Source organism: Fonsecaea nubica (assembly GCF_001646965.1).
Source record: "Fonsecaea nubica strain CBS 269.64 chromosome Unknown Scaff29, whole genome shotgun sequence".
Taxonomy (NCBI): Eukaryota; Fungi; Ascomycota; class Eurotiomycetes; order Chaetothyriales; family Herpotrichiellaceae; genus Fonsecaea; species Fonsecaea nubica.
Genome location: NW_019173702.1, coordinates 263,688 through 279,154, shown reverse-complemented (window position 1 = coordinate 279,154; position 15,467 = coordinate 263,688). Strand labels below are relative to the sequence as shown.

The following is a 15,467-nucleotide window of genomic DNA, read 5'->3' as shown; positions in this document are numbered from 1 at the left end:
AAGGGACTTCAAGAGTGAATATGGATGTTCTCTTCATCAACAATATCAGTCCCCCAACCGTGTCAGAACTCCGAGGGGATCTGATGGGCGACCCTTCTGGGACTCGACAAATTCTGGGAGTCTTTGTACAAATCTTGTCGATCACCGTTTGAGGTGAACCGTACAGGAGGAGGCCCTTGGTAGAACATGCCTGAAATGTTGCGTGGATAGAACAAGGCGAGATGACTTGAAGCACCCAAGCCGGTCTTTGCTGGAATTGGACTAGCCCCGGCGCAGGCAAATGCTTCTATACTTCTCTTTCTCTCTGCACAGGAGAAGTTTACGAGAGACACAAGTACATGTCAAGCTACTATGCTCGTGGGAAAAAATGGTTTCTAGGTTCGCTACACAAGTTACACAGGTAATCTTCCTCGCATATGTACACACGCTTTCCAGGCGCACACAAATCAAACCAGCTCCACGTCCTCTGCGCGCTTCTGCCCAAAATAAGCCCATTTACTCTCCGCCATGGCAAAGGTCGTTATTCTCGCCGGAGCCGACTTGAGCCCCGGGGGCAGTTTGCTGTATATCTCGTATATTTCGTGCATGCTGTCCCTCTCTTTTCTCATGTGGGGAAAAAGGTCGCTGCTGCTCGTACGAGGCAGAGGTGGCGGTGTCTCTGCGCGGATGAAGTCGTCCATCTGAACCCCAAACTTCCCGCGCAAAGGTATACAGGGTTCTTCCTCTGGCATTCTGGGATGCAACATGTTCGCGGACGGTAAGGGCACTGAAGTTTGTGGAACGAATACATCTTCCAGCTCCAGCTCTCGTGGTAGTGGAGGCGGGGATTCTGCCTCTGGGGTTCTAGCGCGTTCGATTGGTGGTGGCGAGAGCACTGGGCTTGGTATTGGTCTTTGAATTGCTGCTGTCGTTTCAGGAGCCACTGCGGTTTCTGTCAGTGGCAGAGACACGTTGATATCCGGTTCCGCACTCTTCAGTCTCTCTGCCTCAAGTCTCGTCTTGATTGTGTGATATACCGCGAACAGGAAGGTCAAGGTGCTGAAAACCCCCACAATTCCCAGGATTATGAGAGCGGAAAGTGGCAACATTTCGCGGCCGTGAGACGCCCTGAACGGTCGAGGTTCTATTGTCAATGAGCCGGCTATGACATACACCCAACAAAGATGGTTAGAAGGTGATCCGCGGTGACCGACAAGCCCGGTGCTGCCTGGCTCTCTTTGAGGTGAGAGGAACAAAGAACTCTTCCTTGGTCAACTCTCTGGTGCACCGAAACAACCACTGAAATGAGGACAAAGCCGACTGAACGGTTTCAGCGTCCCAAGACTGTGCGGGCGGCAGATGATACTCGCTCTGTCAAAGAAGGTGACCTGGTGAGATGTTCCTATGTAGTGATGGGGTTTGCCATGACGTTCCCAAAGACTTTGTCATCCACTGCATTTCCAGCTGCTTTCTTCTTGTCGTGACGGATCTTCAACGCAAAAAGATAAACGATGGCGAGAATCAGACTCCGGCGAACATGGAAATGAATAGCCAAACGACTGGGCTCATTGTATGATCGGACGGAGCCATTGCTTACCAGGAACAAGCGGTTCTGAGTGAGATGCGACTGTGAAGGAATGAACTAGAGAAGCAGAGTTGGTTGTTCATACCTTTAAACACGACATGGAATCTCGTTCGACCTGGGATTCTGTATGTCTTCTTTGTGATTGTTTCCGGAAATGGACGAGCAGGGCTTTGTCCAAGTCAAAGAATCATCAGGGGATGCCATTGATCGGAGCACTGTGGCGTACGGTAGCGGAAGAACGATGGCTCTTTCATAGAGCCATGCATCAAGGAAAGGTGACTTTGTAGTTGGGAACCTGCTTGTTCTGCCTCATGGCAGCATCGCAAAACAGCTGAGCATGAAGGCATTGAGAGGTCTCAGCACGAGATTGCTCATGACTGTAAAGCCAGAACTCAACCTGAGTGTTCGAAGTGAGGTGATAACTCTCAAGATGAATGATGAGGAACCCACAGTAAATGTACATCCGTTGATCAGGTCCTGAAGTCATCATGTCCAGGTCATCAATTCAAAAGACAGCGTCATTTGATATATGCACACACTTTACCGAATTTGGGTTAGACCCGATTTCATGGCCCCCTGATCGCGACTTTCAAAGTCCCGCAGCAGCGCAGAAACCGCGTCGAGCGCGCAGGTTACAACCTTGCCATCACCAACCCTAGGTACTCTCAATCTCAATATCCAGCTTCCCCTCATTATTGCTGCTTCGCGACCCAAGCACTTCGTCGACATTCCCTACTGGACTCAGGAAAGATCCGGCAAAATCAACTCGGTACACCATTCCTCAGCTCGGATATTCCCAGCCACCTCCATCAACCCAGCGCAATGTCCTTCCTCCTTTCACCCGCCAGGCGCTTGACGTCGACGCTCCCCTCCCTATCACAGCGCACATTCTCAACGACTCGCCCGTCTCAACTGGCCCGCATGACCCTGGTGGGGAGGCTCGGCGCAGACCCCGAACTCGCAGATACCGGCAAAGGCCAAGTGATCAAATATGTCGTGGGCACCAGTTACGGTCCAAAGGAGAACCGGCAGACGTCGTGGTTCCGCGTCGCCAGCTTTGCGCCAGAAGGTTCGCCCCAGCGAGATCTCGTGATGGGATTGACCAAAGGGTAAGCACATCGGTCACACCTTTTCCAACAAATAACTGATCCCTGGCCCAAACAGAACCCTGGTCTATCTCGAAGGAGATGCCACCATGCGCACCTATGAGGACTCAGACGGCAAAAAACAGAGTTCATTGAGTCTGGTCCAGACAAAGGTCGAAGTGTTGAAGAGACCGCAGCCAAAAGAGGAGGAGATTGCTTAGGAAGGTGTCAGGCTTTAACTACTTCGACACAGCTCAACTTCCTAGGTGCATTCGTCATTCGCTCAGGTCATGAAAGTTGGACGATACGATGCTGTTCCTGATTATTGTATTGGATCCCTTCTCCGACTGTATTTCGCCACTCTTGGGTTTGCTGGGCGGTGATGGCAGCGCCAGTCACCTACCAGCGGGATTATCTAGGAAAGATATGTATTTCAAAAAGCCGAAAGGCCTGTAATCAACGAGTGTTTCAACAAAGCGACCCATTCAAACCTGACTCGCAGAATGTACTTCCATCAATTGTTTGTTCCTGAGGTTGATGGGTGTGCCGCCGGGTTGTGGTTGTCTAGATGAATTTCCTCCACAACGAATGTGACATTTACCTCATCTCCAATCAAAGGGCTGTGGCGAGGTGAATGATGGGTTGTGCCGACATCTCTTTTGGACCCTCCACATAGGACGGCCCTCGCTCTTTCAGCCCACCGCTTGTACATCCGGATCGCATCCTGACCTAATCCGAAGCACACGAATGAGATATATGCCGTGACGACTTGTGCCCAACGGTCAAAGGTAAATGCCTGCGATGCTGCTTTCGGGTTGGGATCCGGCTGTAGGATGATTCTCTCCGACCAGTCGGAGGGATGGATGTATGACCAGGAATACTTGTGCATTGGCACACGAACATTTTGCACAAAGGCAAATATGGCCAGCGGACAATGCATCGCCAGGAGGGCGAACGCAAGTGCGAACAGCCGGAAAAATCGGGAGGCCGTGGCGCCAGGGGTGTGCGAGAGCAGGGCCGAAACCTGTTTGCGATGCCGCGAGAAGCGAATGACCGAGATCAGGCAGTAGATGCTTCCGATGACACAGACAACCATTGGCCAGCCGTAACTGACAAAAGGGGCCACCCAGTTGTTGTCGTAGGACGGCACACAGCCCGCCACCGTTCTGAGCCAATATCTTTCTCTTTGAACCAAGTAGTGGCCAACCATGACGAGTATAGGCAGTAGAATGCAAAGCAGAAGCTCTATCGTGCGAGTAGTCCTGAGATCTTGCGGACAAGGGGTAGCGGTCATGCGGTCCGGGTCGAGGATTATCGAAATCTGTCGGAACATGCTCGCGATGGCACCAGCAGCGGCTTGAGATATCCCAATGTAGAGTTTGACTTCAATATCACACAGTATTTTCCCATCCCACCAGTCTTCAGGGTTGTCGGACGACCATATCACCGCGTTGACGACGTTTTGGATGTTCAGGATGGTGATCCCAACAAGGAGGACCGAAGCTGCAAGGTTCTTAGCGCGTAGTTGCACAACTATTAGAGGGATGGCTGCAAAGATTGCCAGTAAAGCCAGTGGCACGACGATCATGGAAGAAGGATCCCACGCCATCGTTCCTGTATGAACAGATATGAATGTCCTTCTCCCACAAACAGAGAGATGAGAATGGGATGAAGAAAACCAAGGATGGGTCAGTGGACATCATCTCTCGCATCCCCCTTCCACCATGACGGCACTCCTCGTTGCCTTGACTCAACTCACTTGTAAACCGTGGTCCATATGGCTGGACTGGTGGGGCTTCTCAGATATCTCAGAGACATATTTCCTAAAATGGGTTTGAATAAGGCTCTGCTCAAGGCGTAGTCCAGCAAACCGTGCTCGCAAGTCGCAAACAGCTGTACCTTCTAGTCCTTAGCAACTCACATGTTTGAAATCCATGCCGTCCCATCCTTGAAAGACATGGTTTTCGTCGGCAGGTTGAGACAGCCCGACATTTGAAGCAAATTCAGCGCGTAACAGGGGCCTCGCTGAGGGTGCCTTGACTGAGGGTCCTTGCTCAGTTGCGCTCGCCGAAAATGAAGCTAAATTCATCCGAGTGGTACACTTGACCCGTGGGTCTAAGCAGCGTCGTGATACTGAAAGTACTAGGTATAGCGTGGTGTATGACTATGAGGACAAGAAGAATACATGGAAGATGTTGGTAGGGATCCCGGAACAACCTCGGAAAATCTCATGAGGTTCCAGAGCCAAGAATTACGGTGAATCATTATCCCGACTCCGGCCTTACTCTCGGGTGCCGGCTTGTCAGACTTGTACGTGAGACTCATCAGCCTTCCAGACGTTGTTATTGATGGGCCACTCCTTTGCATCCTCCTTCGCGATCGCAAACTCTTGCCGGCGCTAATCTCGGGCTATATACTGTGCCTGGGCTCTTCTGGAGCGGATTTTAATGACTCTTGCGTCCTCATCGTTCTTCCATCCACCTCTGATCACCCGAGGATGTTGTGACACGTCGAAACACCCGCGGAATTCCAATCCGCCGGACTTCCTCCTTTGCCCATAACTCTATACCTGGAACCAACACAGGCATTTCACGACCAGCATCATGGCATCGGAGAAACGTCCCTCCATCGCCATCCCATCAATTGCTTCATCCGGTCGGCAAGTCAGTCCTTCGCCTCACGGCTTGAGGCAGCGACCGTTGGGAAGAGCATCTACCTTTGCGGAAAGCAACCCTCAACTCAGTCGCCGTCGAAGTTCATTTCTCTCTGAAACCTTTTCAGAGACGCGTAAATCACTGCGCTCGTCTACGGACGATATACTCCTGCCGCGGGCGCGTGACGATGATGACTTTCACGACCATGACGACAATTCTCACTGGCAGTCTTTGCCACTCGGTCTTGCTCTGCTTCCCGCTGTGGGCGGGATGTTTTTTAAGAACGGTAGTGCTGTCATTACGGATGTGACATTGCTGGGCTTGGCCGCAATATTCATGAACTGGGCCCTCAGATCTCCTTGGTAAGGAACGATCACTTTGTGTGATGAGCGTCGACTTATGACAAATTTAGGGACTGGTATCGTGCAGCCCAAGCCACTGTGACGGCAGACGCAGCCACTCCTCCCGTATTCAGTCCGATCGATGAAGCGGGCGAGGATCAGGATCCGCTATCAGTGAATGGAAACGGCGAAGACGGTACCGGTAAAGCAACGGCCAGCGCTGAAGCTGCTCGTGCTGGGCCTGGTACTGAGAGTTCAGCTGCGCAGAAAGAGCTCCGCGTCCACGAGCTCCTGGCATTGCTTTCTTGTTTTGTATTTCCTCTGATCGCCGCATGGCTTTTACACAGCATCAGATCCCAGCTCTCACGACCGTCGGAGGGCTTGGTCTCAAATTACAATCTCACCATATTCATATTGGTTGCCGAGATTCGACCCATCTCTCACCTGATAAAGATGGTGCAGCGCAGAACCCTATTCCTTCAACGGCGCGCGAACATTGATGTTCTCAGAGAGTTAAGTCGGATAGACACTCAGCAACTTCGCGATGTCTCCCGCAGATTGGATGATCTCGAGACACATGTCGCGGACCGCATTGCCGGCACCGGAAAACAGAAAGAGGATCATGAAAATCACGCACTTGTAACTCAAGCTTCTACAGCAGCCACATCTGAGATCAGGAAAACTATACAGCCAGAGCTTGACGCCTTGAACAGAGCCATGCGTCGTTATGAGAAAAGATCCACAATCTCATCTGTGCAGATCGAGGCAAGGCTACAAGACCTTGAAACACGCTTGCATGATGTGGTTTCTCTGGCTGCGGCTGCGCAGCGTAACGCCGATCGGATCCCCAACAACTACGTTCTCATTCTGGCAAATTGGGTCTGTGGTGCAGTTGTCGTCCCTGTGCAATATCTGCTCTATTTGTCCAGTCTTCCATCAAAGACGTTGTCATCGGTCATCGCAGTTCCAAAAAGGTACATGACAAAGAAGTCAAGACCCCAAACAGCGAAGGAAGGTCGCCCATCTCGCAAGGGTCCGCCGACTCGTTCTGTGGAGCGCGAACGAAGAGCGAAGGTCCCCCCTTGAATCACCTCAAGTTGAGCATTCTCTCGGCACTACAGAAGACAACGTTTTTTCTCTGGCTGTAATGGCTCTACGACGGAGGTTACTCACTAAGCAAAGAAGGTTAACCGGCTGCTCGTCCAGGGACCTGTGCTGATCACACACACCATGAGGGGCGTGCCATCACAAACCAGAATATGTTGCCTTTCGCCACGTGGACTAAATCTACCAACCGCGCAGCCTTGTCGCACTCGTACAAGTACATCGCTGTCGAGGCCGCGTCAAGTGATATAATGCCGTGAGCCGCATTATATCACGTGACGCATAGAGGTTCAAGTTCTGGATGGACAAGGTTGTATGATGCGTCCCGAAATCGCAACGTCGCAAGCATGAAGACACCTGGTATCTCAGCATTGATCTTTTGTACGCAAGCTGGCTTCCATCACTGATCTCGATTACGTTGTATCGCTTCTCGAATGGCAAGCTTCGACATCTGAGAAAGCGTGTATACCTATCTCCTCGCCTGGCTCGACCTCATATGGAACCAGTGGTGTTTGCCACTTCAGAATGGAGCAGGCATCAGCCCAGCGTGGGAAAACCCCGTACATGGAACCCAAGAAAGTGACAAAAAAGCAACAAAATGTAACAACAAGTATATTCTATTGCTTAATACTCTCTAGATCTCTGCACCCAGCTCTATTCTAGTACTCTTCATATAATATCAAGCTGTCCAAAGAACTAAAACCGGCGGCAACTCCACCTTCATCGCTGTCCTTCCCTTTAGTCCTCAAGAGGTAGCCACCCTCGGTGTTGTGTAGAAGTTCAGGCCGAGCGTCCCGCGTGTTTCTCCACAGACAGGTGCCGAAGATGCCCAATTCGGAAATGACGTTGCCGCTGAGCACCTGGCCGTCACTGCGCAAAACGGTATTCCTGGCTGTGGTGGGCGGGCGGATCAGCTCCATCAGGATGTACTGCTTCCACTGAGACTTGGGTATCGAGTTCAGAAATGGCGGGATGTTGGTGCGGTAGATGTTGTTGCCGCCGCCCTCGCGCTGCGGCTTCAGCACGTGGTTCGCCGCCGTCTCGGCGGAGATGGCCAGGCGTACTCCCTCCGGTTCGCCGGCTGGGTCGGAGCCGGGGGAAGTGGAGAGGGAGTATTGCGGAGCAAAAGTTGAGCGGAGGGTCTGCAGCACGCCCTCTGGTTGGGTGGGCAGGAAGGCCTTGAGATGATCCGTGTCGGGAGGTCTGGCGGTGAGGACTTGTTGGACTTTCTTGGTCCCGGCTAGGTGGAGGAGGACGGTGGGACATTTGACCGCCGCGCTGCGTTCCAGGTGGTGGCGAGCTGCCCACGAAGTCGGCGTGTTGTATTCCGTCGGAGCGTAGAGGGCACGGAAGTACACCACCGTGACCTCGAACGGAGTAGACGGCGACGATGGGGGAGTGTAAATCAACGGACGATAGGGATTGCTCTCCTTGGATGGGATCGACGTGTAGGCTAGGATCTTGCTGGTCGGGAGGCGGAACGAGGGGATATGATGGTGTTTTAACAGATGGGTAGACAGAGCCAGCTGGTCAAATACATTGCGCTCGTTGTCTTGGACGAGGAAGATAACGCACGTCGGCAGCCGGGGCTCTGATCTTGAAGGTCCATATGCCACATGAGCGGCTGCAAGGCCTGCGGTCAAGGTTTCCACGGCCTCGTTGGGAGGAGGATGCCCGATAGTATGAATAGAGCCGTCGCCCGTCGCGTTGGCAAATAGCGGATGCACAGGGTACGCAACTGAGTGCTTTGGGGAGGGGAATGTCGCAAGATGGGTATGCATCTCTGCAACAAGGCAAGCCAACCCGCCGAACGAGGAGGAGATGGTGTTGAATTCGACTTGTTTAAGGGATGGCGGCCCTTGTTCCGTGGTGTGCACCATATAATCAGAACGGAACATCCCCAGAGACAAGTCTTGAACGTAGCCCTCTTCCTTGACGGCAACGTGTATTTTCCAGAGATTTGCCAGGAAGTCGTCGACCTCTATTAGTCTGTATAGGGTCAGTCTTGAAAGTGTTTGCAGCAGGCCATTCCTTGCCCATCAAGCAGCGGCAAAACAAAGAAAGTTCGGGGGATAAGACAAATCTGGCACAGTGGTCTACTCACTCTCTCATAATCTCTTCTAGCCATTGCTCGTCGCTTGCAACGCTAGCGTAGAGTTCATTGTAGACCGGCTGGATGCTTTTCGCCAGTTCAAAGCACGTCTTGGGAAACGGGCTTGGAAACAAGGTGACTGGAGCATTAGTAGCGAGAACATTCTTCGGATTCGTCTCCTCGGGGACTATGGCGGCGGATGGCCTGACCGTAAGTCCATGCTCTACGGCCCAATTCTTCACTGTCTGGACAAGGTACTCCTCCTGCTCAGGTGTCAATGCCGGAGGATAGTCATGGTAGACTTTATTGGCTGCGTTATCTGTCATGGTCTTGAGGGTCAGCAAGGTGATTGAGAGTTTGTTGAGCGTAGTGCGACCGCAGCTCTAGAAGCTATGTTGACCCAGATGAAGTTGTTCTCCCACAAGATCTGTCTGTACTTGAAGTTCGCACCCATAACACATTTTCTGGTGTCAGTCTCGATGAGCCGATTAGTCAGCAAGATGTCGTGGGGCTCGCTATACTTTCCTCTCTGGCACTCGCGTAAAGTGGTTTTTCGCGTGGGCAAGGCTGAGCCAGGCTGGGAAAGCGCTGAGCAAGGCCCGGCAAGGCTAAAACGCACCTGCAAGCCAAACGGGGCAAAGCTTCACTTTCTTGTCACTTCAACTGCCACAGTTTGGCTAGACGCCCTCCCCAGTCTCTTTCGATTCTCGGCCCCTCGCTGCGTTCTCTTCGTCGACCCAATCCGCACAACAAAGACTTACTCTTTTCTTTACCATATGAACAATCTCCTGGCTGTCGCCCTCTCTCTCAGAGGGCAAGGAGTTGAGTGGCGGCCTGATCCTCCTCTTCAGCCTTGTCTCAACCAACATTCCTTCTCAGTGCGGTTTCGACACGTTTGCGCCCAGGCGACTGACACCCCTCTCTGTGGCGTTGCCTGCGCTTCACTTCCTACTCGGTTTCCTGGTGCCGTCCCGGACTCGCCAGCTTCTCATTTTCCATTTTATTTTGACCTGTTCCTGTGCCATCCTCATTCTGCCCCTGTGACACCTACCTGATGGTGCCTCAACATGGATCCTGTTCTCGATGCCGACGATGATCCACGGGACTGGTCAATCGATCAAGTCGTCCACGAACTCTGCCAAAGCCCAACCCCACGTTGGCTGTCAAAGCAGAAGCCTCAGCTGATCCCCGACCGCCATGGCCTGGAGGATGCGCTTCGGCGAAACCACGTCGATGGGGACAATCTCCTTGCTCTCGACATGCCAACTCTGAAAGAAGACCTAGGGATATCATCTTTTGGTCAGCGACGAGCCATTATGAAAGCTATTGAGTTCTTCCGGGCGACATCGAAAAGTTACCAGCAGATGTTATTTCAGGCGGACAGCATTGCCAGGATGCACACAGCCACCTTTGCCTCCCCTCAATTGACCCAGTCTCGAATATCGATCGTCCCACAATCTCCTTATGGTCTCGGCGTTCAACCGTCTATCGAGCCTTCACATTTGTTGCAATCACCCATAGCGAGCCAGCAGCAGAGCGCTACTAAGGATCCTACTTTCATCTCACCTAAACTCGCGACTTCCAACTTTCAGTTATCCTCGGACTCGACTCCTCGACCTCTACATTATCCTCCCCAGGATGTTGTACAAACAAGACCAAGCCCTACTGCCGCAAGCCTATCAGGGGATGCTACGGTAAACTTGGCGAGCAAAGCCTGTGATCAACTGCCTCTCTTACAACAGCCAGAAAGAGAAAATAGCCTTGTAAATGGCAAGAAGAAGATCGCCCCAACTCTCGTCTCTCATTTACCAGAGGCAACTCCAACAGAGTCGAGTCGCGAGAGCTACCTCGGACAGGAAGCGCTTCCTCTGCAAGACGTTTTCTACTACAAAGTTCCGACTGGATTTACGGATGAGATTATCTATCGAGTTGCTGCCGAGGAACCAGAGTCATTCGTCATCTCAACCAAGCGTCCTTCCGGACAATGTCGCATAATAGCTAGACTGATCAAGTCTTTCCTACGCCAAAGTACGACTACTCTATGGCAAAGCGGGCAGAAAATCAAAATACCCTATGACAGGTCTAGGATTAAACCTCCGTACTCGGAACAATACTTCACTTTATTCCCACGAGGCAAGGATCGGGCTAGAGTACATAAAGTAGAAGACTTTACAGAGCTCAACGCCACTCAGGATAATCATCGGCGAGGTTCCGCCAGCATTGCTCCCGACAGCTCCAATGCAACGTGGTTGGAAGAAAAGGTTGTTGGTTCAAATGTGTTAGACCTGGACTACCTTCTGGACAAGTACCCAGTTGAGTCATCCGATGGGCTTCCTCTCTATGGGGATTCTGGAGATGAAAATGATCTCGACGAAGACACGTGGAGGCAAATAGAGGAGGAGAAGGCTGAGGAAGAGGAATTGCCCCGCACATCTATCAACCTGGCGCCAGTCGAGGTTGAGGTCGCGATCAACGATGCCATAGACGAATGGAAGCAGGAATGGTACGCAACGAAGTTCTTCGCTGTCCAGAAGAAGGGCTATCGCCACTGGCTAAACGCAGCTCGACAAAACAGCCGAAAAGAAAAGATCGCATATTTCAATCACTGGAAGACTCGGTTTCTGGGCCGACTGGAGACCCTCAAACGCGAGATTGCCAAAAATGTGTGGCGGACGTCAGCCGAGGTTAAGAAGCAATGCCAAAGTCTCGAATTGACCGTTTATCAGTATCAAGAATACAATTACTATGGCCAGATCATGCTCCGAGACACTGCACCTCCAAAGCCCGATGACAAAGCACCAGTTCGGAGCCCAAGACATCACGCTCTTGAGGAAGGCGAAGAGATTCTCGAATCTGACTCTGAGATAGAAATCTCTACAGAAGGAGATGGGCAGTCGTTTGTGGATGACTCGTCAGAGGAGGGGTCCATTCATCACATCCCTGATAGTGAGGACTGGAACCCTGTCATCCCAAGTACAACAAAACAGCCCGATCCATCGGTTGTGGATCCAAAGACTTCATCTCCAGCTCCTCTCTCCAATACTCGCGAGTCACCACTACCTGACGTCCATGCTAACGATGCTGATGTTGAAAGCGACACCGAGGACGAGATCATCACACCAGCACGTCGAAAGGTAAAGCGCATGAAGACAGAACCAACCCAGACGCCGATTGCTAAACGTACCAATGTGAAATCGAAAGCCCCCAGGCCACAACAACTCCCTTCTGATACCTCAGACCTCGATGGCTCCCCACGTCTTACGAACTCTAGATATCGAAGCAAAGGACGCTCTTCAGCCCTCGTTGATCTGACGTTCAGTTCTCACTCAGAGCCAGAAAGAATCGCCAACGACACGTCCACCGACTTCAGTGTTCATACACCGAAACTCAATCCAATCCGAGCTGAGACTCCCCAGGACTCGAGTAGTCGTGTTCTTATGATTGACTCATCTGGTTCTGAAGCGGAGCGCATATCTTCTCGGGATGACACTATCTTACCAACAGTATACGATTTTCAGGGTATACGGCGTACATCATGGTCAGATATAGACCCCATCGATAAACGAAGAGCGCTTGCAAAGGCTGTGTACGACCTTGAGCCAGATCAGGTCTCCCGGCTGGATTCGTTTCTTGATTCTATGACCGGTTCTCGCACCGCCCAGGAGACGGTTATTGTTGACGGACTCGTCGCTCTACACGAAGATATACCCATCATAAAAGGTCTGAAGCAAAAACATCAGTTGAGTGCTCAATTACTGGTGCTACTTTACCTAACATACATTTGTGGTCAAAATGCGTTGGACGAGTTTTTTGAGCTGTCGGAAGCCCACAGAGACGAAGCATTTGCGGACAAAGATCGCGCGCTTGCTACATTTTACAGTTTACTTGAGAAGATCATCTTGACATACTTCGCAATGCAAACCAAGCTTCAAACACAAACCAACGGCCAGAAAAGAAAGCGAGATCAAACCTCTTTATCCGTTCCTGACGACCAGATAACAGACGCGACTTTGACTGATTCGTTGGAAGAGGTTCAACCTTCGTCTCACAAGAAGCGTAAGCGCAAGGTGGAAGAAAGCCAGGAGGCAAAAACCCAACAATTCACGGACCAGGTTAGGATTCAATTGCAAGAAGAGCGACGCAAGAACATGGCCAACAAACTTGCCCTTATGCAAGTCGATGGAAGTGCCGCCTACATTATCAACACGGTAGAGCCACCAGTTGAACTTCACCGACATATCGCTCAACGTGTCAAACCTCATCAAGTCAATGGCATTCAATTCATGTGGCGCGAAATTGTCGAAGATCCAAAACGTCAGGGTTGCATCCTAGCACACACAATGGGTCTCGGTAAGACGATGCAAGTGGCCTCTCTGCTAGTGACGATTGCTCTTTGCAATCAGAGCAATGATGAGAATGTCAGAAACCACATCCCAGAACATCTACGAAAAAGCAAGACTCTTATTCTTGGCCCTTCTTCGCTCCTCAACAACTGGGAAGATGAGCTTCTGATGTGGACCCCTGACCCTACTGTTCTAGGCGTAATTCACAAAGCCGATTCGATCAGGAAACAAGACAACATCAGAGCGATCAAAGCCTGGACTAGGCAAGGCGGTATTCTCCTGATCGGATACGAACGTTTTAGATCATCAATCACTGACAGCATTCGCGCGAAAGCAAAAGGCACTGGCTTGCTCGAGCTTGACCTTGAACGGATTCTCTTAGAAGAGCCAAATCTTGTCATTGCAGATGAAGCTCACGTACTGAAGAACCCCAAGTCACAGATAGGCCAGTTTGCCAAACGCTTGAAGACAACAAGCAGAATTGCGCTATCGGGTTCACCTCTCAACAATCATCTCGAGGAGTACCATACTATGGTAGACTGGATCGCTCCTGGTTATCTAGGAGATATGGTCCAATTTCGCTCCAAGTACTCGGAGCCTATCATGGAGGGACTTTATTCTGACAGCTCGGCGTACGAGAAGCGGATATCCCTTCGAAAATTACATGTACTCAAACGAGATCTTGATCCCAAAATCAATCGAGCTGATATCAGCGCCATTGAGAAAGATATGCCCTCGAAGACTGAGTTCTTCATCACGATTCCCCTTACAGACTTGCAGAGACAGGCATACGACATCTATATTCATCATATGCTGCAGTCATTCGGGGTCTTATCGTCGAAGAATCACCATGCCAGAATTATGGCATGGCTGTCAATGCTCTCATGGCTCTGCCACCATCCTGCCGCGTTCGTTGCAAAAATCAAGGAGCGTCAGGAAAAGCCGAGAGAGGATCGCTATTATGGCAACGACACTGGCGAGCCGAATGAGAGTACAGACGAGACCTCGGGATTCGGTGAAGTCAGCGAGAACGTTGCTCTCGACATCGCAGGCTCTCTGCAAGAGGCTATGCAGCAGGCGCTGCAGGTGCTCCCAGATCCGAGCGACAGAAAGGCACTCTACGATCCAAGTCTATCCTACCGCACACTTGCTGTAAAGCGCATCGTTGAAAAGGCGATCGAAGCTGGAGACAAAACCTTGATCTTCAGCCACAGCCTCCCCACATTGGACTACTTGGGACAAATGTTGAGAGGAATAGGCGTATCCTTCTGTCGCATCGACGGTTCAACTAAACCGACGGACAGGCAAGCTTTCACCAAGGAATTCAACAATAAGGACAACTACCAGGTGTTCCTGATTTCTATCCGATCTGGAGGCCTCGGGCTAAATTTACAGGGCGCAAACCGAGTGATCATTTTCGATTTCAGCTTCAATCCAACTTGGGAACAGCAAGCGGTTGGGCGAGCATATCGACTGAATCAGAAGACACCTGTATTTGTTTATCGATTCCAGGCAGGTGGAACATTCGAGGACAAACTGTTCAATACTGCTGTCTTCAAGACCCAGCTGTTCGGCCGCGTCGTCGACAAGAAAAATCCAAGACGACATGCGAGTAAGGCAGCACATACCGAATACCTATTCCCGGTCAGGGACGTGCCACAAGTCGACTTTCGCGATGCTCTCGGAAAGGATCCGAAGGTTCTTGATGCTATCATTCACGAACTCGACTTCGTTCGTAGCATTGTGTTGACCGAGACCTTCCAGAAGGAAGACGACGAACAGTTAAACGACGAAGAGCAGAAGGTGGCAGAAGAGGAGTACAACGATCAGCGTTTGCAGCGAGAAGACCCCATCGCATGGCAAGCGAAACAGCGACAAAGCTTATCAAACACCAATCTGATGTCTTCATTCTCGAATCTGGATCCGACGATCCACTCTGGGAGAGCCGCACTTGGACAGAGAATAGGTCCCGGTGCCCAAAGATCAAAGTCGTCTGCGATCAGACCGATATTACCAGCTCCATTCGAGAGAGCAGATCTGAATAGTCCGCAACCGCCTCAGTCTCACCACACGACCACTCATATGCCTGGCTCGTATGACGATACATTCCAGGCCTTCGTCCAGCTAATGGAAAATCGTCATCGTGCTGTAAGCACAGAGCCGGACTGGTAGGATGTCACAAATTACCCCGACCGCTCTATGTAGGTAGCAGGCACTCTGGGATGCTCGGGTTCAGAACCGTGGAGACACGACCTCTCGAGCTTTCAGGTCTCGAATGAGCTGT

General features: G+C 51.3%; 6 protein-coding genes across 6 annotated transcripts; 3 read left to right on the top strand and 3 right to left on the bottom strand.

Annotated features, from left to right (window-relative positions):
• Positions 1-446: 446 nt before the first annotated feature.
• AYO20_05212 (hypothetical protein) lies at positions 447-1,088 on the bottom strand (the record flags this gene model as incomplete). Its single annotated transcript, XM_022643506.1, has 1 exon — positions 447-1,088. One exon carries the CDS (start codon positions 1,086-1,088, stop codon positions 447-449), a length of 642 nt encoding a protein of 213 aa, XP_022500605.1.
• A 1,298-nt stretch (positions 1,089-2,386) lies between these two features.
• Positions 2,387-2,870, top strand: AYO20_05211 (hypothetical protein; the record flags this gene model as incomplete). The annotated part of the gene is made up of 2 exons (XM_022643505.1): positions 2,387-2,673; positions 2,729-2,870. The coding sequence occupies 2 exons, from the start codon at positions 2,387-2,389 to the stop codon at positions 2,868-2,870; spliced, it is 429 nt and encodes a 142-aa protein (XP_022500604.1).
• Positions 2,871-3,163: 293 nt separating this feature from the next.
• Positions 3,164-4,258, bottom strand: AYO20_05210 (hypothetical protein; the record flags this gene model as incomplete). The annotated part of the gene is made up of 1 exon (XM_022643504.1): positions 3,164-4,258. The coding sequence occupies one exon, from the start codon at positions 4,256-4,258 to the stop codon at positions 3,164-3,166; it is 1,095 nt and encodes a 364-aa protein (XP_022500603.1).
• Positions 4,259-5,252: 994 nt separating this feature from the next.
• AYO20_05209 (hypothetical protein) lies at positions 5,253-6,792 on the top strand (the record flags this gene model as incomplete). Its single annotated transcript, XM_022643503.1, has 3 exons — positions 5,253-5,665; positions 5,716-6,523; positions 6,574-6,792. 3 exons carry the CDS (start codon positions 5,253-5,255, stop codon positions 6,790-6,792), a joined length of 1,440 nt encoding a protein of 479 aa, XP_022500602.1.
• Positions 6,793-7,407: 615 nt separating this feature from the next.
• Positions 7,408-9,166, bottom strand: AYO20_05208 (hypothetical protein; the record flags this gene model as incomplete). The annotated part of the gene is made up of 2 exons (XM_022643502.1): positions 7,408-8,737; positions 8,853-9,166. The coding sequence occupies 2 exons, from the start codon at positions 9,164-9,166 to the stop codon at positions 7,408-7,410; spliced, it is 1,644 nt and encodes a 547-aa protein (XP_022500601.1).
• A 741-nt stretch (positions 9,167-9,907) lies between these two features.
• AYO20_05207 (hypothetical protein) lies at positions 9,908-15,355 on the top strand (the record flags this gene model as incomplete). The annotated part of the gene is made up of 1 exon (XM_022643501.1): positions 9,908-15,355. One exon carries the CDS (start codon positions 9,908-9,910, stop codon positions 15,353-15,355), a length of 5,448 nt encoding a protein of 1,815 aa, XP_022500600.1.
• Positions 15,356-15,467: the final 112 nt, after the last annotated feature.